The following is a 25,383-nucleotide window of genomic DNA, read 5'->3' as shown; positions in this document are numbered from 1 at the left end:
AGGTATGAGGGCAAAGAGCAGTCAGGAAACCATTCCAAGATCCATTGTGTGTGTGTGTGTGTGTGTGTGTGTGTGTGTGTGTGTGTGTTTCGGGTTGTGTGAAATGCGAATTCCTGCTTTTTCTTTTTTTTTTTTTTTTTTTTTTTTTTTTTTTTTTTTTTTTTTTTTTTTTTTTTTTTTTTTTTTTTTTTTTTTTTTTTTTTTTTTTTTTTTTTTTTGAGACGGAGTCTCACGCTGTTGCCCAGGCTGGAGTGCAGTGGCGCGATCTTGGCTCACTGCAAGCTCCGCCTCCCGGGTTCACGCCATTCTCCTGCCTCAGCCTCCCGAGTAGCTGGGACTACAGGCGCCCGCCACCTCGCCCGGCTAGCTTTTTGTATTTTTTTAGTAGAGACGGGGTTTCACCGTGTTAGCCAGGATGGTCTCGATCTCCTGACCTTGTGATCCGCCCGTCTCAGCCTCCCAAAGTGCTGGGATTACAGGCTTGAGCCACCGCGCCCGGCTCGAATTCCTGCTTTTTCTTGGCAGCTTTTCTGGAAATTGTGATGACAGCTGGTGGTGGGAAAAATCACTGAAATACAGAAATTACTAGTGACCACAGCTTTTTCTCTGCTCCAGGTGACTGGCTATCACCTGAGCCATTCCAGATGGCAGTCTATTATGGATTTTTTTTTTTTTTGAAACAGGATCTCACTCTGTTGCCCAGGCAACAGACTGCTGCCTCCGCCTCCCAGGTTCAAGTGATTCTCCTGCCTCAGCCTTCCGAATAGCTGGGATTACAGGTGTGTGCCACCATGCCCAGCTAATTTTTGCATTTTTAATAGAGACAGGGTTAGCCAGGCTGGTCTTGAACCCCTGACCTCAAGTGATCCACCTGCCTCAGCCTCCCAAAGTGTTGGGATTACAGGCGTGAGCCACCTCACCTGGCTGGATTCATTTTTTTTCCCCTCTTGCTCATTTAATAAAGTGAGGGTATTATTGTTTTTCTGTTTTTGTGTGTGTGTTTTTTTGAAGTAGGAAGGGAGGAAGAGGCAGGTTCATTTTCCAAGAGCAATTAATGAGCATAACACATTCTCTACATTAACCAGAAAGCTTATTGTGGATAAAAAGTCTGGAAAAGAGACCCAGTCAGCAGAGATCCACTTTCTCATTTTGGATCTACTCCCACTTTCTGTGAGTTTTAGAAGTGCACGATCTAGGCGGGGCATGGTGGCTCACGCCTGTAATCCCAGCACTTTGGGAGGCCAAGGTGGGCAGATCATGAGGTCAGGAGTTTGAGACCAGCCTGGCCAACTTATGAAACCCCGTCTCTACTAAAAATACAAAAAATTAGCCAGGTGTGGTGGCGTGCACCTGTAGTCCCAGCTACTCAGGAGACTGAGGCAGGAGAATCGCTTGAACCCAGGAGGTGGAGGTTGCAGTGAGCAGAGATCTGTGCCATTGTACTCCAGCCTAGGTGACAGAGCAAGATTCCATCTCAAAAAAAAAAAAAAAAAAAAAAAAAAAAAGGAGTGCAGGACAGCACGACCTATCTGTATGTCCGGTTTCTCATTTTTGGTGGATGAATAATACATTCTTGTCTCTCAATGACATTGTGAGAAAAGAAAACATTCAAAGTAATTAGGAAAGAGTACTCTGTAGAGATGTTATTGTTTTTAATAATTTCCTTGGCTGTGTTAGAAAAGTAAAAAGGCCATGGATGATATGCCATTTTTACCTTTTTATTAGAAACAGAATCTTGCCACGTTGCCCAGGCTGGTCTCGAACTTGAAGGCAAAAGTATTCTGCCTGCCTTGGCCTCTGGAAGTACTGGGATTACAAGCATGAGCCACTACACCAGGCTGGGAATTTCCTAAACTTTTCAAACTGTGGAGTGCAGCCCTCATTAGCCAAAGCTAATGGAGCTGAGCATAATCATTTTTTTCCACAGAAAATTAGTAGAATAAAATAATTTAAGAGCCAGAAAGAACTTTGAAGATGATCTAATCCATTACCTAATTTTACAGATGAAGAAACTGAAACACCAAGGGGTTCTAGACAGATAAAGGATTTGGGTGGCACTGTTGGAAAATCAGAGGATTTTGATAACCATCAAGGGAAAATAATGTTTTTTAATACTTCTTAATATTTAAACAAAACAGGTGATGGAAACTCATCTGCTCTTGAATGGGCTAAGTTATGTACCACCTGTTAGGGAAGAGCTAAATGGAAACTCAAGCTTTATTTCCCTTTGTCTTATTCCAGTTTATTCTTTGGGTTATATTACATCAGCCCTGGGTTTTCCAGAAAGAGATCATGGGAAAACCAAGTATTAGGAAAGAGTGCCTGTTCTGAGTCAAGGTAACCTGACTTCTGCCACTGGCTCTGCCACTTAGAAGCCACTGAGTGGCACACACTAGGTACTCAATAATTGCTTGATAAACAAGTGAAGACTGGGCATAGTGGTACATCCCTGTAGTCCCAACTACTCAGGAGGCTGAGGCAGGAGGATCACTTGAGCCCAGGAGTTTGAGGCCAGCCTGGCCAACATCATGAGACCACGTCTAAAACAAGAAAAATCACATGAAGAGGAAATGATATTTCTTTTTTCTTTTTTTTCTGTTTTTTTTTTTTTGTTTTTTGAAACGGAGTCTCGCTCTGTCACCCAGGCTGGAGTGCAGTGGCCGGATCTCAGCTCACTGCAAGTTCCGCCTCCCGGGTTTACGCCATTCTCCTGCCTCAGCCGCCCGTGTAGCTGGGACTACAGGCGCCCGCCACTGCGCCCGGCTAGTTTTTTGTATTTTTTAGTAGAGACGGGGTTTCACCGGGTTAGCCAGGATGGTCTCGATCTCCTGACCTCGTGATCCGCCCGTCTCGGCCTCCCAAAGTGCTGGGATTACAGGCTTGAGTCACTGTGCCCAGCCAGGAAATGATTTTTCTAAAGAACCAAATTATTAATGATTATGGAAAAGATTTCCCTCCTGTGGGTTGTGGTAAAATGTGAAACTCTGTTGGGGTACTTTTTTTTTTGAGACAGAGTCTCGCTGTGTCACCCAGGCTGGAGTGCAGTGCAATGGTGCAATCTCGGCTCACTGCAACTTCTGCCTCGCAGTTTCAAGCCATTCTCCTGCCTCAGCCTCAGCCTCCTGAGTAGCTGGGATTACAGGCACATGCCACCACGCCCGGCTAATTTTGGTATTTTTAGTAGAGACGGGGTTTCACTATGTTGGTCATTGCTGGTCTTGAACTCCTGACCTCGTGATCCGCCCGCCTCGGCCTCCCAAAGTGCTGGTATTACAAGCGTGATCCATTGCACCTGGCCAGATACTTTTTTTTTTTTTTTTTTTGAAAGGGAGTTTTACTCTGTCACCCAGGATAGAGTGCTGTGGCGCAATCTCAGCTCACTGCAACCTCCATCTCCTGGGTTCAAGTGATTCTCCTGCCTCAGCCTTCCCAGTAGCTGAGATTACAGGTGCCTGCCACCACGTCTGGCTGGTTTTATTTTATTTTTTTTGAGATGGAGTCTTGCTCTGTCGCCCAGGCTGGACTGCAGTGGCACGATCTCAGCTCACTGCAAACTCCGCCTCCCGGGTTCGCCATTCTCCTGCCTCAGCCTCCCAAGTTGCTGGGATTACAGGCACCTGCCACCACGCCAGGCTAAAACGTTTTGTATGTTTAACTGTGTTAGCCAGGATGGTCTCGATCTCATGACCTCGTGATCCGCCTGTCTCGGCCTCCCAAAGTGCTGGGATTACAGGCATGAGCCACTGCGCCTGTTGGGATACTTCTGGATTAAAATCCTATGAATATTTATACTTCACAGTGTTTTTTTTTTCCTCCCCATTAAAATGTTTAAGCTTTGATATTTGCAGGAGTGGCAGAATGAGGTTTATAATGTCTGCCTGCATCATTTTCAGGTGAGTGGAAATACTAAAAGTATATTAATATAGTAACAGTGGCAAAAGAAAGAAAGAAAAAAAATCATTGGTTTGACAGTGTGGTATATCAGCCTTTGGCTGCTACTTGACATAATCTTGCCAACATCACTCTCAAAGTAATTTCTCTTATTAAATATGGCATAATTACCACCATATTTTGAACATGGATATTTAATATTGGAAAAAGTATTTAAAGTATTTAATATATTTAAAAGGACAAGTTGATTTTTATGGAGCCAGTTGATATTTACCTATGCTGTTTTTCACTAAAGTGAATACCCTAGGGAATGAGAAAAGGAGAAGAGAGTTAGATAATCCTTTTAGCAGTTTCATAGCCTAAAAAGTTAAACATGGCAGAATGTCATTCAACTCTCCAGAAAAATATATTTGCCAGCACACAAAGCTATTTTAAAATCCCTATTTTGGCCAGGCACGGTGGCTCAAGCTTATAATCCCAGCACTTTGGGAGGCCGAGACGGGCGGATCACGAGGTCAGGAGATCGAGACTATCCTGGCTAACACGGTGAAACCCCGTCTCTACTAAAAAAAAAACAAAAAAACTAGCTGGGCGAGGTGGCGGGTGCCTGTAGTCCCAGCTACTCAGGAGGCTGAGGCAGGGGAATGGCATAAACCCGGGAGGCGGAGCTTGCAGTGAGCTGAGATGGTGCCACTGCACTCCAGCCTGCCTGACAGTGACAGAGCAAGACTCCGTCTCAAAAAAAAAAAAAAAAAAAAAACCAAACCCTGAAAGCAGGCCGGGCAAAGGTGGCTCACGCCTGTAATCTCAGCACTTTGGGAGGCTGAGGTGGGTGGATCACCTGTGGTCAGGAGTTTGCGACCAACCTGGCCAACATGGTGAAACCCCGTCTCTACTAAAAATACAAAAAAAAAAAAAATTAGCCGGGCGTGGTGGCGGGCCCCTGTAGTCTCAGCTACTCAGGAGGCTGAGGCAGGAGAATCTCTTGAACCCAGGAGGTGGAGGTTGCAGTGAGCTGAGATCACGCCATTGCAATATAGCCTGGGCAACAAGAGCAAAACTCTATCTCAAAAAAAAAAAAAAAAAAAAAAAAAAATCTGAAAGCAGAGTACTGGTAGGGTTACTATATTTAGCAAATAAAAATACAGCATGCCCAATTGCATTTGAATTTCCGGCCAGGCGCAGTGGCTCACACTTGTAATTCCAGCACTTTGAGAGGCCGAGGTAGGCAGATCATTTGAGCCCAGGGTTTGAGACAAGTCTGGCCAACATGGCAAAGTGCCATCTCTTAAAAAACGAAAGTACAAAAATTAGCCAAAAGGATGGGCGTGGTGGCTCACAGCTGTAATCCTAGCACTTTGGGAGGCTGAGGTGGGTGGATCACCTGAGGTCAGGAATTCAAGACCAGTCTGGCCAACATAGTGAAACCCTGTCTCTACTAAAATACAAAAATTAGCTGGGCATGATGATGGGTGCCTCTAATCCCTGCTACTCGGGAGGCTGAGACCGGAGAATCGCTTGAATCCGGGAGAGGGTGGTTGCAGTGAGCCGAGATTGCACCATTGCACTCCAGCCTGGGTGGCTGAGTGAGACTCTGTCTCAAAAAAAAAAAAATTAGCCAAATGTTGTGGTGTATCCCTGTAGTACCAGCTATTTGGGAGGCTGAGGTGGAAGGATCTCCTGAGTCCAGGAGGTCAAGGCTTCAGTGAGCTGTAATCATCTGTAATCATGCCACTGCACTCCAGTCTGGACCACAGAGTGAGGCCTTATCTCGAAAAAACAAAAACAAAAACAAAAAAAACAAAGAAAGAAAGAAAAAAAAAAAAGAAAACCAAAAAGCCCCCCAGCACTTTAGGAGGCCGAGGCGGGTGGATCACTGGAGGTCGGAAGTTTGAGACCAGCTTAACCAACATGGAGAAACCCTGGCTCTACTAAAAATACAAAATTAGCCGGGCGTGATGGTGCATACCTGTAGTCCCAGCTACTGGGGAGGCTGAGGCAGAAGAATCGCTTGAACCCGGGAGGTGGAGGCAGACGTTGCGGTGAGCTGAGATCGTGCCATTGCACTCCAGCCTGGGTAACAAGGGTGAAACTCCGTCTCAAAATAATAATAATAATAATTGAATTTCAGATAAACAATGAGTAGTTTTTAGTATTTAGTACCCTAACTTCTAACTATTGCTTTTTTTTTTTTTTTTTTTTTTTGAGACGGAGTCTCGCTCTGCCGCTCAGGCTGGAGTGCAGTGGTGCGACCTCAGCTCACTGCAAACTCCGCCTCCCGGGTTCACGCCATTCTCCTGCCTCAGCCTCCCGAGTAGCTGTGATTACAGGCAACCGCCACCACGCCCGGCTAATTTTTTGTATTTTTAGTAGAGACGGGATTTCACCGTGTTAGCCAGGATGGTCTTGATCTCCTTGACCTTGTGATCTGCCCACCTCGGCCTTTCTCGGAGTGCTGGGATTAAAGATGTGAGCCACAGCGCCCGGCAAACTATTGCATATTTTTAGTCTAAGCTGTCCCATGAAATATTTGAGACTATTTACACTAAAAAACTACTCATTTTATCTGATCTGACATTCTGATTTAAGTCGGTGTCCTGTTTTTTTTTTTTTTTCTGCAGGCTCCGCCCCTCAGGGTTCACGCCATTCTCCTGCCTCAGCCTCCCGAGTAGCTGGGACTATAGGCGCCCGCCACTACACCTGGCTAATTTTTTTGTATTTTTAGTAGAGACGGGGTTTCACCGTGTTAGTCAGGATGGCCTCGATCTCCTGAGCTCGTTATCCGCCCCCTCGGCCTCCCAAAGTGCTAGGATTACAACCGTGAGCCACCGCGCCCGGCTAGGTGTCCTGTTTTTTTAACTTGGCCACCCTATTACTGGGGAAAGTTACTTGGTCTAACTCTTTCATTAATCTGTAGAACAAGGGGCTCTAACCTGGCTGATGAGAACGTGTCCTTAGGGTTTACTACAAGGAATTACAAAGTTGTCATGATCATGGTAAAAGGAGAAGAACTGAGCCTTTCTTCTGCTCCATGGATTTCCATTCTGTCTCTCACACTATGAAAAGCATTTAAATATATTTCCAGTTCTTCACAGTGGCAATGGATTAATTATACTAAATAAAGATAATATTTCATTTAGATCTCTAGGGTTAGGATTTGTTTGGGTGGGGGCTAAGAGCCTAGGATTAACCATATAGATTTATAAACCTAGAGAACTTCTTTCTCTTGCTAGGTTTGCTCTTCCTAGAGAGGAATGAACAGACTTGATTTTGTAAAGCAGTTTGAGGACTTGAAAAATGCTGAATGAACATATTTTTTCCTGATGAAGTTATCACCCACAATGAAGTAACCTACAAAGGATGACCTCATTGCTTGGCTTTGTAGGACTTGTCATACTATGTCAGATCTCCAGGGTGAAAGCCTGACTAATGGAGGCTGGGTTACTAGTACTCCAGAGGTGGGTTGAAAACAGCAACTTTTCTCTGAGTCTGCTTTAAGCACTTATGGAAGGAGCATTTTTTTTCAGCATCAGCTGATGCTCTGCCGTACAAGATTCTATTACCCTCATTTGAGCTGCCTGGTTATTCTAGCAATCAGATCTTTCTGTCTCCTTCCTGTCACCTGGCCTTGACACCAACTATCATGTGCCCTTTTTCCCTTGACTCCCAGGCATACAGTTCTTTCATTTTCTTTAATCCAAAATGCTAGAATATTGGTATTTCTAGGACATTTATTTACATGGCTTCTGATGACAGTGGAGAATATTTGCCATCAGGACTGTCCTGGAAAATCTAGGGTATGTGTGGTCCTCCTTGTCAACACTTGTCAGCACATTTCAACATTTGTCCTCTGACAGTTATCTAGGACAGCAAGGATATTCGGAAAGAAGAGAGGCCTGAGAGTCAGAAATTCTTCTCATCATGGTTTTTGGTCATTGCTTTGCAGTTAACTCTGGGTGAATGACTGCATCTATCTTTGTCCTACGTCAGTTTTTGACCCCTTGTATTTGAAGCCCCCTAAAACAATTATAAAGAACAAAACAATAGGAAATAATTTTCAACTTACTTTGGCTATCCTTAAAATGTAAGTTATGAATCCTAGTGTTAGTAACATAGTGTACTGGACTTCTTTACCATGAAGGGGAGGAAAAATTAGGGAAAATAAGAGTCTTAAAGATTTTACCATTTTAGGGCAGACACAGTGGCTTACATCTATAATTCCAGTACTTTGGGGAGGCGGGAGGATCGCTTGAGCCCAGGAGTTTGAGACCAGCCTGGGCAACATGGTGAAATCCCATCTCTACCAAAAATCTCCACCCAAACTAGATGTACCTAGTGGTGCATGTCTGTAGTCCCAGCTACCTAGGAGGCTAAGGTAAAGGATCATTGAACCTGGGAGGCAGATGTTGCAGTGAGCTGAGATCACATCACTGCACTCCAGCCTGGGTGAGAGAATGGGACCCTGGTATCTACTCTAAGAACTGCAACTTGTAAATTTCAAGTCTGAACCAAACCTGGATAGAACTAGTGTTCTAATTTCTGGAAAAAATAAAAGGAGGTAGCGCTTATAAACTAAAGAAAACGAGTTACCTTGTCAGACACCAATAATAGCACTTTTTCTGTAAAATAGTGATACCTTTTCCTCCTCTTTCACCTCCTCCATTCCTTTGATTCTGTCACCCTCCCCTGCATCTACTGATATCCTCTTACATTGAGATAATATAGTAATGAATCACTTTAGCAAAAGTACATAGAGCTAAACAAAGGTGACATCGTTTGGCATCTCTTGGCACTGAGACATATCGGGATAGGGCACAACAAGAGTTCAGGGTTTCCTGAAGTAGAGTTGCTAAAACTGTGACCTCCACTTAACAGCTAATGTAGGTTTGGGGCAAGAAGAATATAAATATCTCTTGAATGGTTTAAATTGTGCCTTTTTTTTTTTTTTTTTTTTTTTTTTGAGACGGAGTCTCACTCTGTCACCCAGGCTGGAGTGCAGTGACATAATCTTGGCTCACTGCAGGCTCCGCCTCCCAGGCCCACGCCATTCTCCTGCCTCAGCCTCCCGAGTATCTGGGACTATAGGCTTCCACCACCACACCGGGCTAATTTTTTGTATTTTTAGTAGAGACAGGGTTTCACCGTGTTAGCCAGGATGGTCTTGATCTCCTGACCTCATGATCCCACCTCGGCCTCCCAAAGTGCTGGGATTACAGGCGTAAGCCACCATGCCCAGCCTAAATTGTGCCTTTTTGCCTAAAGAGTTTTGTCTTGGCTGGGCACAGTGGCTCACGCCTGTAATCTCAGCACTTTGGGAGGCCAAGCGGGGGCATATCACCTGAGGATAGGAGTTCGAGACCAGTCTGACCAACATGGAGAAACCTCGTCTCTACTAAAAATACGAAATTAGCCAGGCGTGGTGGCACATGCCTGTAATCTCAGCTACTTGGGAGGCTGAGGCAGGAGACTCACTTGAACCCAGGAGGCAGAGGTTGTAGTGAGCCGAGATTGCACCACTGCACTCCAGCCTGGGCAACAAGAATGAAGCTCTGAGTTTCCTCTTTTTTTTTTGTGACCTGCCCTAATTCCTGATGTCAGGTCCCTAGGGTATTTGTGCTATGCCTCATTCTTAGTGACTTTATATTTTATACAGTGTGATTGCACTTTGAACTAAAATAGACCATATCCAGAAACCTGCCGGTGCAGCCTTCTCAGGGCTAAAGAGTATGAGCAGTTTGAATTGCTTTTTGTCTCTTTGCATTTTTCTTGAATCAATTTACCAAAATAGAGATGTTACCATCAGATTTTTTTTAAGGCACTAGATCCCAAAGGCTAGTCTCCATGCCAAGACAATTTTTCTAAAACATGTATATCTGAAAATGAAAGGGTCTCAGATGCTTACCCTGTGGTTTCTCTTTAGCTCTAGCATTATTTGTTTACTAGGGACACTATGACTTTTGGTTCAGTCCTGTGAATAAGCAGGTCACAAGCCAATTTTTAGCTCCCTTTACACTTTTTAAGTATTTATTAATCTTGACTCCTATGCAAACTGTAGGGAGGCTGGCAGCAGAAGATTCTTATTCTTAGTTATTTATGTGCCTAAGACTCCAAGGCAAATTGCTCTCTCAAACTGTAGGGAGGCTGGCAGCAGAAGATTCTTATCCTTAGTTATTTATGTGCCTAAGACTCCAAGGCAAATTGCTCCCATAAAATCACACCCCATGAGATGTGATTCTGCCAGATTAGCAGGCCTTAATGTCTTGGGTCTCTTCTCTTCACCCCACCCTTAACCTGGGTTAAGCTTATTCTCTTTGCTAGGCCTTGGATCGCATATTGGGTGAGGACTATTCTGATGTCAATTCTTCTTGTCAAGGATTTAAGAAGCAAACAGAAATAGAGCCAAGGGTGGAGAAACTGAGGCCCCCTGACTTACCAAGCTGCTGCGACTTCTAATCCTCTTAGCTACCCCACTGGTCTGGTTCAACCTGAGCTCACACTGACATTTTTGGATTTGACGTCAAGGCAAACATCATTACAAACCCAATTCTAGCATGCCAGCTCCAGAGCACTGTAACTTTTAAAAAGTTGGGATTTCGTGGGCACGGTGGCTCACGCTGGTAATCCCAGCACTTCAGGAGGCCGAGGCGGGGGGATCATCTGAGGTCAGGAGTTTGAGATCAGCCTGGACAACATGGTGAAAGCCCGTCTCTACTAATAATAATAAAAAAAAAAGCCAGGCGTGGTGGCATGCGCCTGTAGTCCCAGCAACTCGGGAGGCTGAGGCAGGAGAATTGCTGGAACCCGGGAGGTGGAGGTTGCGATGAGCCAAGATCGCACCACTGCGACAGAGAGACACTCTGTCTCAAAAAAAAAAAAAAAAAAAAAAAAAAGACTTGGGATTTCAGGAGAAATGTTACAGTAGCATTCCAGAGACCCACACATCAGACATAGACATATGCACTCTTTGCAGCAGAGGGTATTGGCTTTACTAATATAAGTTGTATTTATCATATAAGTTGGCTTATATGTTATATAAGCCATATATCATATCATATAAGTTGGCTCCCTAACTTATATTCTGCAGAGCCCTGGTGGCTAACCCTTTACAACAGGACACAGCCAAACAGGTCATCTCAGTTTGAAGATCATCAACAAAGGGGTCAAGTTTGGTCTTGTAGTTGTCACTCCCTTGGGATTGGTAAACAGACCTGCAGCAGTAATTGTGAAAAGGGAAGAAGTACTGAAGAAAATTAAAAAAAAAAAAAAAAAAAAAAAAGGAGGGCTAGAAAGGAAGTGAGAAAGGTGGAAATGTATGACTTTTTCAACTTCCTGATGGAAAGATACCAAGAGAAATAAAACTCTGACCAGATAGGACCTTCCTTTGGCCACATTTTTATGTGCATAATGTCATATTGCTATCCCCAAATAAATAAAACTATGTATCTATCCATCAGTCTATCCAATCTATATTATTATGACAAACTAAGTTATCAATCAGTATAGCATTTTAAAAACATTTTAAAGCACGTGAAATTAATCTACTTTCCTTTCATGAAGAACACAGGATGGGCAGGCAGCATTCCATCTACTCACATTTCCAACTGTCATTTCAACAGCCATTTTAAGTTACGGAAGAGACAAGGCTGGGACCTCATGGCATCACTTTCCATGGATTGCTCTCCTACGTTTTGTGTTCCTGGCCTTTGGAACCCCTTCATCATATTCCACAGGTAAGACACATATTAGTGGAATTTGAGTTATAATTTGTATGCTTGAAATTGACATTGAAGGCCATAATTTGTAAGTCAGAGAGGCTAAATAGTAACTGTAATGCTTTGTTTTGATCTAACTTGGTGGTTTTGTAATGGTTCTCTCAAACTCTCCACATCTTTCTCTTTCTGTGTTCCACAGCTGGGGTTTCTCTCCTTCCTGCCTGAATGTTTTGGCTCCCTAGTCCAATTCCTTTACATTATCTTTGCTCTGAAATACTTCTTTCGATGACTTACATTTGCTCTCTCTCTATACTTCAACTTTTTTTTTTTTTTGAGACGGAGTCTCGCTCTGTTGCCCAGGCTGGAGTCCAGTGGCAGGATCTCAGCTCACTGCAAGCTCCGCCTGCCGGGTTTACGCCATTCTCCTGCCTCAGCCTCCGTGCAGAGTAGCTGGGACTACAGGCGCCCGCCACCACGCCCGGCTAGTTTTTTTTTTTTTTTTTTTTTTTTTTTGAGACAGAGTCTCAGTCTGTCACCCAGGCTGGAGTGTAGTGGTGCAATCTTGGTTCACTGCAACCTCTGCCTCCCGTGTTCAAGTGATTCTCCTGCCTCAGCCTACTGAGTAGCTGGGATTACAGGCGTGTGCCACCACACCCGGCTAATTTTTGTATTCTTTAGTAGAGATGGGATTTCACCATGTTGGTCATGCTGGTCTTGAACTCCTGACCTTGTGATCTGCCCGCCTCGGCCTCCCAAAGTGCTGGGATTACAGGCATGAGCCACCGTGCCCAGCTGTGTTTTGTATTTTTTTAGTAGAGATGGAGTTTCACTGTGTTAGCCAGGATGGTCTCGATCTCCTGACCTCATGATCCACCTGTCTCAGCCTCCCAAAGTGCTGGGATTATAGGCTTGAGCCACCGTGCCCGGCCTTCAGCTTTTTACTAGTCCTGCTACAAAGACCATTCTCACATTAAGAAAATAATATGCTTTTTTTGTGTGTGTGATGGAGTCTCGTTTTGTCACCCAGGCTGGAGTGCAATGGTGTGATCCTGACTCACTGCAAACTCCACCTCCTGGGTTCAAATAATTCTCCTGCCTTAGCTTCCCAAGTAGCTGGGATTACAGGCACCCGCCACCACGCCCGGCTAATTTTTTTTTTTTTTTTTTTTTTTTTTTTTGAGACGGAGTTTCGCTTTGTTACCCAGGCTGGAGTGCAGTGGCCGGATCTCAGCTCACTGCAAGCTCCGCCTCCCGGGTTCATGCCATTCTCCGGCCTCAGCCTCCCAAGTAGCTGGGACTACAGGCGCTGCCACCTCGCCCGGCTATTTTTTTTTGTATTTCTTAGTAGAGACGGGGTTTCACCGTGTTAGCCAGGATGGTCTCGATCTCCTGACCTCGTGATCCGCCCATCTCGGCCTCCCAAAGTGCTGGGATTACAGGCTTGAGCCACCGCGCCCGGCCATTTTTTTGTATTTTTAGTAGAAATGGGGTTTCACCATGTTCGCCAGGCTGGTCTTGAACTCCCGACCTCAAGTGATCTGCCCGCCTCGGCCTCCCAAAGTGCTAGGATTATAAGCATGAACCACCGCGCTCGGCCCAAAAATAGGCTTTTTAAGAATTCTCAAACCACTGGAGAAATCATACTTTTCTTTGAGATAAGCATGCATTGTGCCCATATCTGCTTTACATATGGGGAAACTGAGGCAGAGAATTGATAGGACTTGTTTTAGGTCATAAAGTCAGTGATGATATTGAAACTATTTATTTTTGTGTCCTCATATTTGTCAGGCTAGTACTTGAAAACTGAAAACAATAGTGGCTCTGGCTAGAATGACTGATTGTTTTTTTTCCTTTCTTTTCTTTCTTAAACTTCTTTTTTTTTTTTTTTAAGTCACAGGATTTTGGCCAGGCGCGGTAGCTCAAGCCTGTAATCCCTGCACTTTGGGAGGCCGAGGCGGGTGGATCACCTGAGGTCAGGAGTTCGAGACCAGCCTGGCCAACATGGTAAAACCCCCTCTCTACTAAAAATACAAAAAATTAGCTGGGCATGGTGGCAGGCACCTGTAATTCCAGCTACTTGGGAGGCTGAGGCAGGAAAATCGCCTCAACCCCCGGGAGGCGGAGGTTGCAGTGAGCCGAGATTGTGCCTCTGCATTCCAGCCTGGGCAACAAGAGCAAAACTTTATCTCAAAAAAACCCAAACCAAACAGAGACAGGATTTCACTCTGTTGCCCAGGCTGGACTGCAGTGATATAGTCATAGCTTACTGCAGCCTCACACTCCTGGGTTCAAGGAATCCTCCCACTTTAGCCTCTCAAGTAGCTAGGACTATAGGCATAGGCCACCACACCCAGCTAAAAAAAATTGAAAACAATTTTTTTTTTGAGATGGAGTCTCACTCTGTCGCCCAGGCTGGAGTGCAGTGGTGCGATCTCGACTCCCTGTAAGCTCCGCCTCCCAGGTTCACGCCATTCTGCTGCCTCAGCCTCCCGAGTAGCTGGGACTAGCTGGGACTACGAGCACCCGCCACCACGCCTGGCTAATTTTTTTTTCTTTGTATTTTTTTTTTTTTTTTTGAGACAGAGTCTTGCTCTGTCGCCCAGGCTGGGGTGCAGTGGCCGGATCTCAGCTCACTGCAAGCTCCGCCTCCTGGGTTTAGACCATTCTCCTGCCTCAGCCTCCCGAGTAGCTGGGACTACAGGCGCCCGCCACCTCGCCCGGCTAGTTTTTTGTATTTTTTAGTAGAGACGGGGTTTCACCGTGTTAGCCAGGATGGTCTCGATCTCCTGACCTCGTGATCCGCCCGTCTCAGCCTCCCAAAGTGCTGGGATTACAGGCCTGAGCCACCGCGCCCGGCCTTTCTTTGTATTTTTAGTAGAGATGCGGTTTCACCGTGTTGGCCAGGATGGTCTCGATCTCCTGACCTCGTTATCTACCCACTTCGGCCTCCCAAAGTGCTGGGATTACAGGCGTGAGATACTGCGCCTGGCCTATTTATTTTTATTTTTATTTTTATTTTGTAGAGATGGGAGTCTCACTATGATGCCCAGAGTGATCTTGAACTCCTGGCCTCAAGTCATCAGTCTCCCAAATCTTTGTTAACTTTTTATTGATATATATGAACTTCCATAGGTTTTTCATTTGCAGATTTTCAAAGGCTTGGTAAACAGAGAAGCCTAGAAGCCTGTTAAAAGTAGGGCTAAGGATCTTGGGACATTACTGACTTTCCCATTCCTCCTGAAGCACCATGGAGGGAAATGAATTTCCAAGGGCCCTTGTGTTCTTCTAATTTCAGTTATTTCAGAGAAGCCTGTATGGAGCATATGTTAGGTGGTCATCCAGTCATATTTAAGGGAACTGTGTGTTACCTTCCATTTCTCTATCCCGAGTTCTTTTTTTTTTTTTTTTTTTTGAGATGGAGTCTGGCTCTGTCGCCCAGGCTGGAGTGCAGTGGCTGGATCTCAGCTCACTGCAAGCTCCGCCTCCCGGGTTTACGCCATTCTCCTGCCTCAGCCTCCCGAGTAGCTGGGACTACAGGCGCCCGCCACCTCACCCGGCTAGTTTTTTTGTATTTTTTAGTAGAGACGGGGTTTCACCGTGTTCGCCAGGATGGTCTCGATCTCCTGACCTCGTGATCCGCCCGTCTCGGCCTCCCAAAGTGCTGGGATTACAGGCTTGAGCCACCGCGCCCGGCCTATCCCGAGTTCTAAGTGTGGGTTTATTCTTGACTTGCTGCATTGGAATCTCCTGAATCATGGGAACAAGGATGGGGCCAAGTAAGGTTCTCTTCTTTCTCCTCAGCAGGATCAAAAATCATTGCTGCCATGAAGTCTGTGGCCCTAGTGTTTTGTTTTTGTTTTTGTTTGAGATGGACTTTCACTCTTGTTGCCCAGGCTGGAGTAAAATGGTGTGATCTTGGCTCACTGCAACCTCCGCCTCCTGGGTTCAAGCAATTCTCCTGCCTCAGCCTCCGGAGTAGCTGGGATTACAGGCATGCACCACCACACCCAACTAATTTTGTATTTTTGATAGAGATGGGGTTTCTCTATGTTGGTCAGGCTGGTCTTGAACTCCCAACCTCAGGTGATCCGCCCACCTTGGCCTCCCATAGTGCTGAGATTACAGGTGTGAGGCATGGTGCCTGGCCTAGTGTTTTGTTTTTAATCTTTTCTATGATTTTATAAAAGAAATTTGCCTCTAGTCTTAGGTTCACGTAGTTTCTCTATGGGGCACACATCTTGTACATACAGGAAAGGCTACAGACTGGGTAAATTATTCTCTCTTGGTTAATTGGTTAGTCAGCTCAATAACAATTGAGATGTACTTTGTGCAGGGTCCAGTACTGAGAGTAATAAAGGAATTAGAAAACAAGCTCTTACTAGTAGTACATCTTGCAAAGGTACACATATAAAATAAATTTAAAACACAATTACAGGCTGGGTGTGGTGGCTCACACCTGTAATCCCAGCACTTTGGGAGGCCAAGGTGGGCGGATCACCTGAGGTTGGGAGTTCAAGATCAGCCTGACCAACATGGAGAAACCCCGTCTCTACTAAAAATACAAAAAATTAGCGGAATGTGGTGGTGCATGCTTGTAATTCCAGCTACTCAGGAGACTGAGGCAGGAGAATTGCTTGAACCCGGGAGGTGGAGGTTGTGGTGAGTCGACATCGTGCCATTGCACTCCAGCCTGGGCAGCAAAAGCAAAACTCTGTCTCAAAAAAAACTAGAACAAAAACAATGGCACAATTACAGAGTAACAGACAGAACAAGTACAAATAAATCAGCACAAGCCAGTACTTGTGAACTGATGGGAAAAGAGTTAGAGTTGGGTGGAGTTAGTCAATGAGGACTTTCTGGAAAAGGTGAGTTTTGAAGGAAGGGAAGGGTCCCGGTTTGCGAAAAAGGATGAGGAGGTCGTTCCAGCAATAATGCATGAGCAGTGGTAGAGAAGAGAAGAATGAACAAGCTGTAAGGGCCAAGCATTAAACTGGTTAGCTTGTTCAGACTGGAGAATGTATGTTAAAGGATAAGAAAAAACAAGTCTGGGAAAATGATAAGGACAGTTCATGGACAGCCTTAAATGGTTATGAATGAAATTTGCTTTAACAGACATAATGAAAATAACATTTTGAGAAGCCAAGAAACGGATGAACTATAATAAAATAAAACTGGAGAGTTAGGGCTGGGTGTGGTGGCTCATGCCTGTAATCCCAGCACTCTGGGAGGCCGAGGCGGGTGGATCACGATGTCAGGAGATCAAGACCATCCTGGCTAACACGGTGAAACCCCGTCTCTACTAAAAATACAAAAAATTAGCCAGGCCTGGTGGCGGGTGCCTGTAGTCCCAGCTGCTCGCGAGGCTGAGGCAGGAGAATGGCGTGAACCTGGGAGGCGGAGCTTGCAGTGAGCTGAGATCGCGCCACTGCACTCCAGCCTGGGCGGCAGAGCGGGACTCCGTCTCTAAAACAAAACAAATTAAAACAAAACAAAATAAAACTGGAGAGTTAGAACAACAGGGAATCTGCTGCAAGATTCTCAGGAGAGAAAAAAAATGCCTAGGTCCTAACTGTAGCTCTGGCAATTATTAGTGTATGACCTTAGGCAAGTTCTTGAATTTCTGTGTGCCTGTTTCCTCAAATGTGAAATGGGGATAAAGATGTCCGCCTCACAGAGTTGTTGAGAAGAATTAAATGAACTAATACATGAAAACTGTTGGCTGGGTATGGTGGCTCACGTTTGTAATCCCAGCACTTTGGGAGGCCGGTGGACAGATCACTTGAGGACAGGAGTTCAAGACCAGCCTGGCCAACCCGGTGAAACCCTGTCTCTACTAAAAATATAAAAAAAATTAGCCAGGCATGGTGGCGGGCACCTGTAATCCCAGCTACTTGGGTGGCTGAGGCAGGAGAATCGCTTGAATCCAGGAGGTGGAGGTTGCAGTGAGCCGAGCTCACGCCATTGCAATCTAGCCTGGGCAACAGGAGCGAAACTCCATCTCAAAAAAAAAAAAAAACCCAAAACAAAACAAAACAAACCAAAGTGTTTAGTAAGCACTCGATAAACATTCAATTACAGTTAATTAAATTATTATTATATGGGCTGGACGCGGTGCCTCATGCCTGTAATCCCAGCCCTTTGGGAGGCCAAGGTGGGTGGATCACCTGAGGTCAGGAGTTTGAGACCAGCCTGGCCAACATGGTGAAACTCCGTCTCTACTAAAAATATAAAAATTAAAAAGAGAAAAAGAAATAAAAATTAAAAAATAAAAAAATAAGAAAAACAAAACAAAACAAAAGAAAGAAAGAAACAAAACTAAAAATACAAAAATTAGCCGGGCATGGTGGCGGGGTCCTGTAATCCCAGCTACTTAGGAGGCTGGGGCAGGAGAGTCTCTTAAACCCAGGAGGCAGAGGTTGCATGAGCCAAGATCATGCCATAGAAATCCAGCCTGGGCAACAAGAGCGAAACTCCATCTCAAAAAAAAAAAAAAAAGTGTTTAGTGAAATAACTCGATAAATATTCAATTACAGTTAATTAAATTATTATTATATGGGCTGGGCACGGTGGTTCATGTCTGTAATCCCAGCCCTTTGGGAAGCTTAGGTGGGCAGATCACCTGAGGTCAGGAGTTTGAGACCAGCCTGGCTAACACAGTGAAACCTCATCTGTACTAAAAATACAAAAATTAGTTGGGCATGGTGGTGGGTGCCTGTAACCCTAGCTACGCAGGAGGCTGGGGCAGGAGAATTGCTTGAACCCATGAGATGGAGGTTGCAATGAGCTGAGATCATGCCACTGCACTCCAGCCTGGGTGACAGAGGAGACTCCAGCTCAAAAAAAAAAAAAAAAAAAAAGGTTATTTAAATTATTATTTCTCTGACCAGTAAGTGGTCATAGAACTACATATATATATAACAAAAGGTCCCATCTCACACCTTAATTTGAAAGGATTGCAGCTTTTCAGTCTGCCTTTCTGAAAAGTATGTAGGATTCAGAGGCTAAGAGGCCAGGCCCAGAGTCCAAAACTGTGCTGCCCAGTACAAGAGCTACTAACCACATGTGACTATGGATCACGTGAAATGTGGATAGGCAGAATTTAGATGTGCTATAAATGTAAAGTACACGCTGGATTTCAAAGTTGGTGTGAACAAAATAAGTAAAATATCTTATTACTTTTTTTTTTTTTGAGACAGAGTTGTACTTTTTTTGCCCAGGTTGGAGTGCAGTGGCATGATCTTAGCTAATTGCAACCTCTGCCTCCTGCGTTCAAGTGATTCTCCTGCCTCAGCCTCCAGAGTAGCTGGCTAGGATTACAGGCATGCACCACCATGCCCGGCTACTTTTTTGTATTTTTAGTAGAGACGGGATTTCACTATGTTGGTCAGGCTGGCCTTGAACTCCTGACCTCAGGTGATTCACCTGCCTTGGCCTCCCAAAGTGCTGGGATTACAGGCGTGAGCCACCATGCCCAACCTCATTAATATTTTTTATATTGATTACATGTTGAAATGATGATATTTTGGATATGTTGGGTTAAATAAGATGTGTTTTCATTTGTTTCCTTTTTACTTTTTTGTGATGCGGGTACTATAAGATTTAATACTACCTAGTGGTTCACAGTATGTTTCTGCTGGACATTACAACATACTACATTCAGTTTTGGAAATTACAGGGTTCTGAGAAATTTCTGTAAAGAAATATGAGGATTATGAATAAATCTCCTTGCCTTTGACACTTTAAATAACATTTAAAAAATGTTATTTCATTTTTTTTTTTTTGAGACAGGGCCTTACTCTGTCACCTGGAGGGCAGTAGTGGCACCATTACAGCTCACTGCAGCCTCCACCTCCTGGGCTCAAGTGATCCTCTCGTCTCAGCCTCCTGAGTAGCTGGGATCATAGGCACATGTCACCACACTTAGGCCCACTTTTTTTTTTTTTTTTTTTTGAGACGGAATCTCGCTCTGTCGCTGAGGCTGGAGTGTAGTGATGTGATCTCAGCTCACTGCAACCTCTGCCTCCTCGATTCAAGCGATTCTCCTGCTTCAGCCTCCCAAGTAGCTGGGACTACAGGCTCATGACACCATACCAGGCTAATTTTTGTATTTTTAGTAGAGATAGGGTTTCACGTAATTGGCCAGGCTGGTCTCCAACTCCTGACCTTGTGATCCGCCCACCTCGGCCTCCCAAAGTGCTGGGATTACAGGCGTGAGCCACCGCGCCCTGCCGAAACATCCCATTTTAAACATTAAATCATGGAAACAAAAATCTAGTTTTTGAAATCACTCCCTCGAAAGTCCAAATCTCATTGGTTGATATAACCTAGATTATTAAAGGTTTTATGACAAAACATTTTCTTTTTTTTTTTTTTTTTTTTTTTGAGACGGAGTCTTGCTCTGTCACCCAGGCTGGAGTGCAGTGGCCGGATCTCAGCTCACTGCAAGCTCCGCCTCCCGGGTTTACGCCATTCTCCTGCCTCAGCCTCCCGAGTAGCTGGGACTACAGGCGCCCGCCACCTCGCCCGGCTATTTTTTTTGTATTTTTTAGTAGAGACGGGGTTTCACCGTGTTAGCCGGGATCGTCTCTCGATCTCCTGACCTCGTGATCCGCCCGTCTCGGCCTCCCAAAGTGCTGGGATTACAGGCTTGAGCCACCGCGCCCGGCCGACAAAACATTTTCAAATCATCCTTTGAATTTGCTACTTAACAGGAATTGAGGACAAAGAGCCTCAAGTCAGGGCTTTTCGCTGACCTGGAGGCAGAATCCAGTTTGGGGTTTTGCTTGTAACTGGTATTTTATGCATGCGACCCTGGCTGAACTGACCAACTGCGTAGGCTTCAACTTCCCGAGGCAGCCCAGGGGCCCCTTAAGCCTTTCCTTCCTCTGATCAAGCCCTTCCCGGCTCCTTCCAGTTGGAAGGCAGCCCCCAGTCCTGAGCGGCGCCGACAGGTGCAGCACCGGGAGCAGCCTCCCGCCCCGCGCTCGCGCCGGAGACCCGGCGCCCGCCCGCCCCGCCGGCCGCGCCCTCGCCCTCGCCGCTCCGCCCTCTGCCCCGGCGTGCGCGCGCCCTTCACGGGGGCGCGCTCGGCCGGCGGGGCCGCGCACGCAGCCGCCGCCGCCCCCCCCCCCCTCCCTCTCTCTCTCCCTCCCTCCTTGCGGGCCCTCCTCCCCTTCCCTCCCCTCCGCCCCCTTACCCGTAGGCAGCTCGCCCGCCAGTCCGCCCGCACCGCCTCCCACCCAGCCCCTAGCGCTCTGGCTGGGTCTCTCTCCGGCCCCCCAGGCTCCCCAGGTCGCTCTCCTCCGGCGGTCGCCCGCGCTCGGTGGATGTGGCTGGCAGCTGCCGCCCCCTCCCTCGCTCGCCGCCTGCTCTTCCTCGGCCCTCCGCCTCCTCCCCTCCTTCTCCTCTTCAGCCGCTCCTCTCGCCGCCGCCGCCGCCTCCACAGCCTGGGCCTCGCCGCGATGCCGGAGAAGAGGCCCTTCGAGCGGCTGCCTGCCGATGTCTCCCCTATCAACTACAGCCTTTGCCTCAAGCCCGACTTGCTGGACTTCACCTTCGAGGGCAAGCTGGAGGCCGCCGCCCAGGTACAGCGACCCTCGGGCGCCGGGGCAAGCTGCGGGGCGAGCAGTTAGGCCGCGCCCGCGGGCTGGACTCAGGGCCCCGCCGGGAGGGCGGGCGGGCCTCGGGTCGGGGCTGGGCGGCCGCGGGGCGCCGGGGTCGGCGTGCTCTGCCTTGCTCGGTTGGTGCTGGGGCTGGGGCCGGAGCAGGGGCTGGGGCCGGAGCTGAGACTGGGGCTGGGGCTCGGGCTGGGGCCGCGCTGCGGGAGCTCTGTGGAGCCCGCGGCCCGGCCCTTGCGCCCCTCCCTGGCGAGCACACCTGTGTGGGGCTTTTCCCCCCGCCCCGGACCCTTCTGGGCTTGATAGTGTTCTGGGGGAGGCTGGAGGGTGTTGAGGGAGGACGGAGAGGTCATGGGAGTCCCCGCTCTGCCTCAACCACCTGACTCAGTTCTTTCTTTGGTTTCTCTCTACACCCCTTGAGTGATACATTGGAGGGGGTGGTCATCTGGGACTCTGGCCGCCGCGCTGGAGCGAGGAGGGGAGCCTCTAGAAGGGGAAGAGGGTGAGAACGAGAATGTTAATCCCAGGCAGCCTCGCTGACTTCTCCCCGCCTGCTCCAGCCCAGGGGCTGGGTCTCCAAGATGATCCGCCCCCTCCCCCTTTCCCTCAAGTGACAGTGCAGCAGTGACTTTGTTCTCTTCTAACCTCTAGAGAAGCTGCGAGAGGACCCCATCTCCGCTTTTCCTCCTATCTTCCTAGCTTTGCAGCCTTCGAAGCTGGTGGATTTATTGCTACCGTGATGGTTGCTTAGCAGTACCTTCCTCTAAGAAGCTGGCTGGGCGCGGTGGCTCATGCCTGTAATCCCAGCACTTTGGGAGGCCGAGGCGGGCACACTATAGGTCAGGAGTTCGAGACCAGCCTGACCAACATGGTGAAACCCCCGTCTCTACTAAAAATTAGCGGGGCTTGGTGGTGGGCCCCTGTAATCTCAGCTTCCGGGGAGGCTGAGGCAGGAGAATCACTTGAACCTGGGAGGCAGAGGTTGTAGAGTCGAGATCGCGCCACTGCACTCTCCAGCCTGGGCGACAAAGTGAGACTGTCTCAAAAAAGAAAAAAAGAAAAAAAGGAAAGAAAGAAAGAAGCTATTAGTTATAACATACCACTGGTGAAAATATTCCATTACTCTTCACTGCAGTTTTTGGTGAATCATACTTCCCTCCCTCCTCCCGCAGCATTATCTGTTTGATTTTGGAGACCATCAGTATAGATGCCCGACAAACATCCTGAACAATAGGCATTTATGATACTATGTAATAGGAAGCCTGTAATAAAAATGGGAACTGTTTGATAGTTATCTGTAAATAGAATGTTAGTAAATATATTTTGTTTCATTTCTCTTCCTACTGCAGTCTGGGGTGGGGGGAAATCAGTAGGCTCCAACCTTAAAGAACATGGTGTATATAGCAATGAAGTGAAGGAAATGAAGACTGGTACTCGAATGAATTGAATGTTGGTAGTTGTCTTTGAAAGCCAAGAGGGTACGGTATTCAGACTAAAAATATATCTAAAAGTACAGAATTTAAAAGTACAGTTATCTATATACTTATCTGTGACAGATAACATAGCTGTCTCATTTGGGGCACTGGTGTGAAAGCAAGAGAGCTCTAGGATTTGGCAGCATCAAAAGGCAGAACTTAGTGAAAATCAGGTGATTTAAAAATTTTCCATTAAAAATATGAATCAGAATGAATGAATCTTGGGTCTAAATTAGAATTTGAAAAGGTTATTTGGGAAACTATGGTTTAAGCCAAGTGACTAGAGTGTTTGATATATATTGGCAAGGGGCAGATGGGAGGGATTGTAAACAGTAGTGTGTCTTGTGACTTGGCAAACCTTTGGGAAAGAGAACCTAGTGATGAATGGGTTTGCATTATGTGAAAAGACTAACATTAAAAAAACGTTTGTTTATTCACCCTATTAGTTGCCAAAATGGGTTCATAATTTTCGGAGGCAAACATATTTTGGGAAAAGTCCAGAAAAAAGTACAGCTTTTTAAATGATTACTTATTAAAGAACTGAGTTTGGTTTAAGTATCAGGATAGAACAAGAAACAGTGACATGTTTCTCCTTACCTCTTTTCTACTTTTGTGGAAGACTGGTTTGTGCCATTGAGGGAGCATATGATGATATACTAGATATTAACAGGGGCTTGTTAATTTGATGGAAGGAAATAAATGGATTTTTTAAAGTAACATGAACTTTTTAAAACACTTTTTTTCCAGAAATTCTTTTCAGGCTAGATGGCAACACAAGGATGACACAATAGTGAATTCCAACAGGTTTTATTAAAGGATGATTGGATTTTTAAATTGTACTAATTGACATGTTTGGAAGGGTAAAAGAGGAATTAACATTGGTAAGAAGTAAAAAGCATATATTAAAGTTTTTGAAATCCATGAATTAGAGCAGTACATTTAAATTGTGGCATTAGGTGGTATCTTGTGGGAATTTAAAAATATTGACAAAATTCTTATCTGTGGAAACATATTTATAACTGATATTGGATCAGTTTTGTAACAGTTGGAATCACGTAATGCAAAACATGCAAGTTGCTTAGTTGCTTTAGTTACAGAATTTTATGATAAACCCAGAGTATTTGTACAGGTTACATATTAGAAACTTAGTGGATTTATTTTATTTTATTTTTTATTTTTATTTTTTTGAGATGGAGTTTAGCTCTTTCGCCCAGGCTGGAGTGAGTGATATGATCTTGACTCACTGCAGCCTCCACCCTGCCCCCCCAGCAGGTTCAAGCGAGTCTTCCTGCCTCAGCCTCCCGGGTAGCTGGGACTGCAGGTGTGTGCCACCACACCCAGCTAATTTTTGTATTTTTAGTAGAGACAGAGTTTTGCCATGTTGGCCAGGCTGGTCTCGAACTCCTGACCTCAGGTGATCCCCTTCCCTTGGCCTCCCAAAGGGCTGGGATTATAGGCATGAACCACCATGCCCAGCCAACTTAGTGGATTTTTAACCTAGACTGGGGTGTGGACTGCTGGAGAAGGTGAAGAAATTAGTCGATGTTCAGTGGTTGAAAAATTAGTTGTCTTTCACATTAGTGTGATTTATCTGGTTTTGAAAATTTGTTATTATACAGAAGTTTCTCTAGGCCCAAAATTTATTTCATTCCCTGTCCCCTCCCTTTACACTGGATACTTGAGAGCAGTGGACTTTTGTAGATATTTCATATTTTGATCCTCTCCCTTTGTGGATAATTAATTAAAATGAATTACAAGTTTCTGTGTGTGACTACTATTAATGATTATGAGTGTGTAGTGGTTGGTACAATAATTGGGCATTCTCTTTTTTTTTGTTTTGTTTTTTTTTTTGAGACGGAGTCTTGCTCTGTTGCCCAGGCTGGAGTGCAGTGGCGCGATCTTGGCTGACTGTAGCCTCTGCCTCCTGGGTTCAAGCAGTTCTCCTGCCTCAACCTCCTGAGTCGCTGGGACTACAGGCACGCGCCGCCATGCCTGGCTAATTTTTTTGTATTTTTACTGGAAACGGGGTTTCACCATATTGGCCAGGATGATCTTGATCTCCTGACCTCATTCTGTCTTCCTCGGCCTCCCAAAGTGTTGGGATTACAGGCGTGCCCAGCTGGGCTTTCTCTTATGGAAATATTTTACCTGTGCCAGAGAAACTAAGTTTATCATTCAAGGCCAGAAATCAGGATATCCTAGCCAACCCCTGGCCTCTACTGACAAAATATTCATGTTGGAGATAACCAAATTGGCACTACGTGAAGAGTTGCTGATATAGTAGTTTGTTTGGCAGGTGAAAAATTTGGCACCTAAATGGTTATTGTCAATCCTGTATTACAAATTTTTTGCCCAAATTCTGCATATTTTCTTTCTTTTTTTTTTTTTTTTTTTTGAGATGGAGTTTTGCTTTTGTTGCCCAGGCTGGAGTTCAATGGCACAATCTCGGCTCACTGCAACCTCCGCCTCCCAGGTTCAAGCAATTCTCCTGCCTCAGCCTCTCAAGTAGCTGGGATTACAGGCATGCGCCACCACGCCCAGCTAATTTTTTCTATTTTTAGTAGAGACTGGGTTTCTCCATGGCCGGTCTTGAACTCCTGACCTCAGGTGATCCACCCGCTTCAGCCTCCCGAAGTGCTGGGATTACCGGCGTGAGCCACCGCGCCCAGCTTCTTTTTTTTTTTGAGT

General features: G+C 45.9%; 2 protein-coding genes across 6 annotated transcripts in view; one reads left to right on the top strand and one right to left on the bottom strand.

Annotated features, from left to right (window-relative positions):
* The window catches only part of MRPL45 (mitochondrial ribosomal protein L45), a 390,432-nt gene that overhangs the window by 49,645 nt on the left and 315,404 nt on the right, over positions 1–25,383 (bottom strand). The window lies entirely within an intron of this gene.
* NPEPPS (aminopeptidase puromycin sensitive) overlaps positions 11,514–25,383 on the top strand; it is a 109,134-nt gene continuing 95,264 nt past the window's right edge. For 3 of the 5 annotated variants that reach the window (XR_007720101.1, XM_050762590.1, XM_050762594.1), the window contains exon 1: positions 20,701–21,187. Coding sequence is in view for 3 of the 5 variants with exons in the window: in XM_050762590.1 (XP_050618547.1) it covers positions 20,930–21,187 (258 nt within the window). In the remaining 2 variants the exon portion in view is untranslated. Of the gene's footprint in view, positions 11,622–20,700; positions 21,188–25,383 lie in introns of those variants that run through there. The other 2 variants (XM_050762593.1, XM_050762591.1) reach the window with 2 other exon arrangements.

This window comes from Macaca thibetana, chromosome 16 (assembly GCF_024542745.1).
Source record: "Macaca thibetana thibetana isolate TM-01 chromosome 16, ASM2454274v1, whole genome shotgun sequence".
Classification (NCBI taxonomy): Eukaryota; Metazoa; Chordata; class Mammalia; order Primates; family Cercopithecidae; genus Macaca; species Macaca thibetana.
This window is presented reverse-complemented; position numbering and strand designations above follow the sequence as displayed.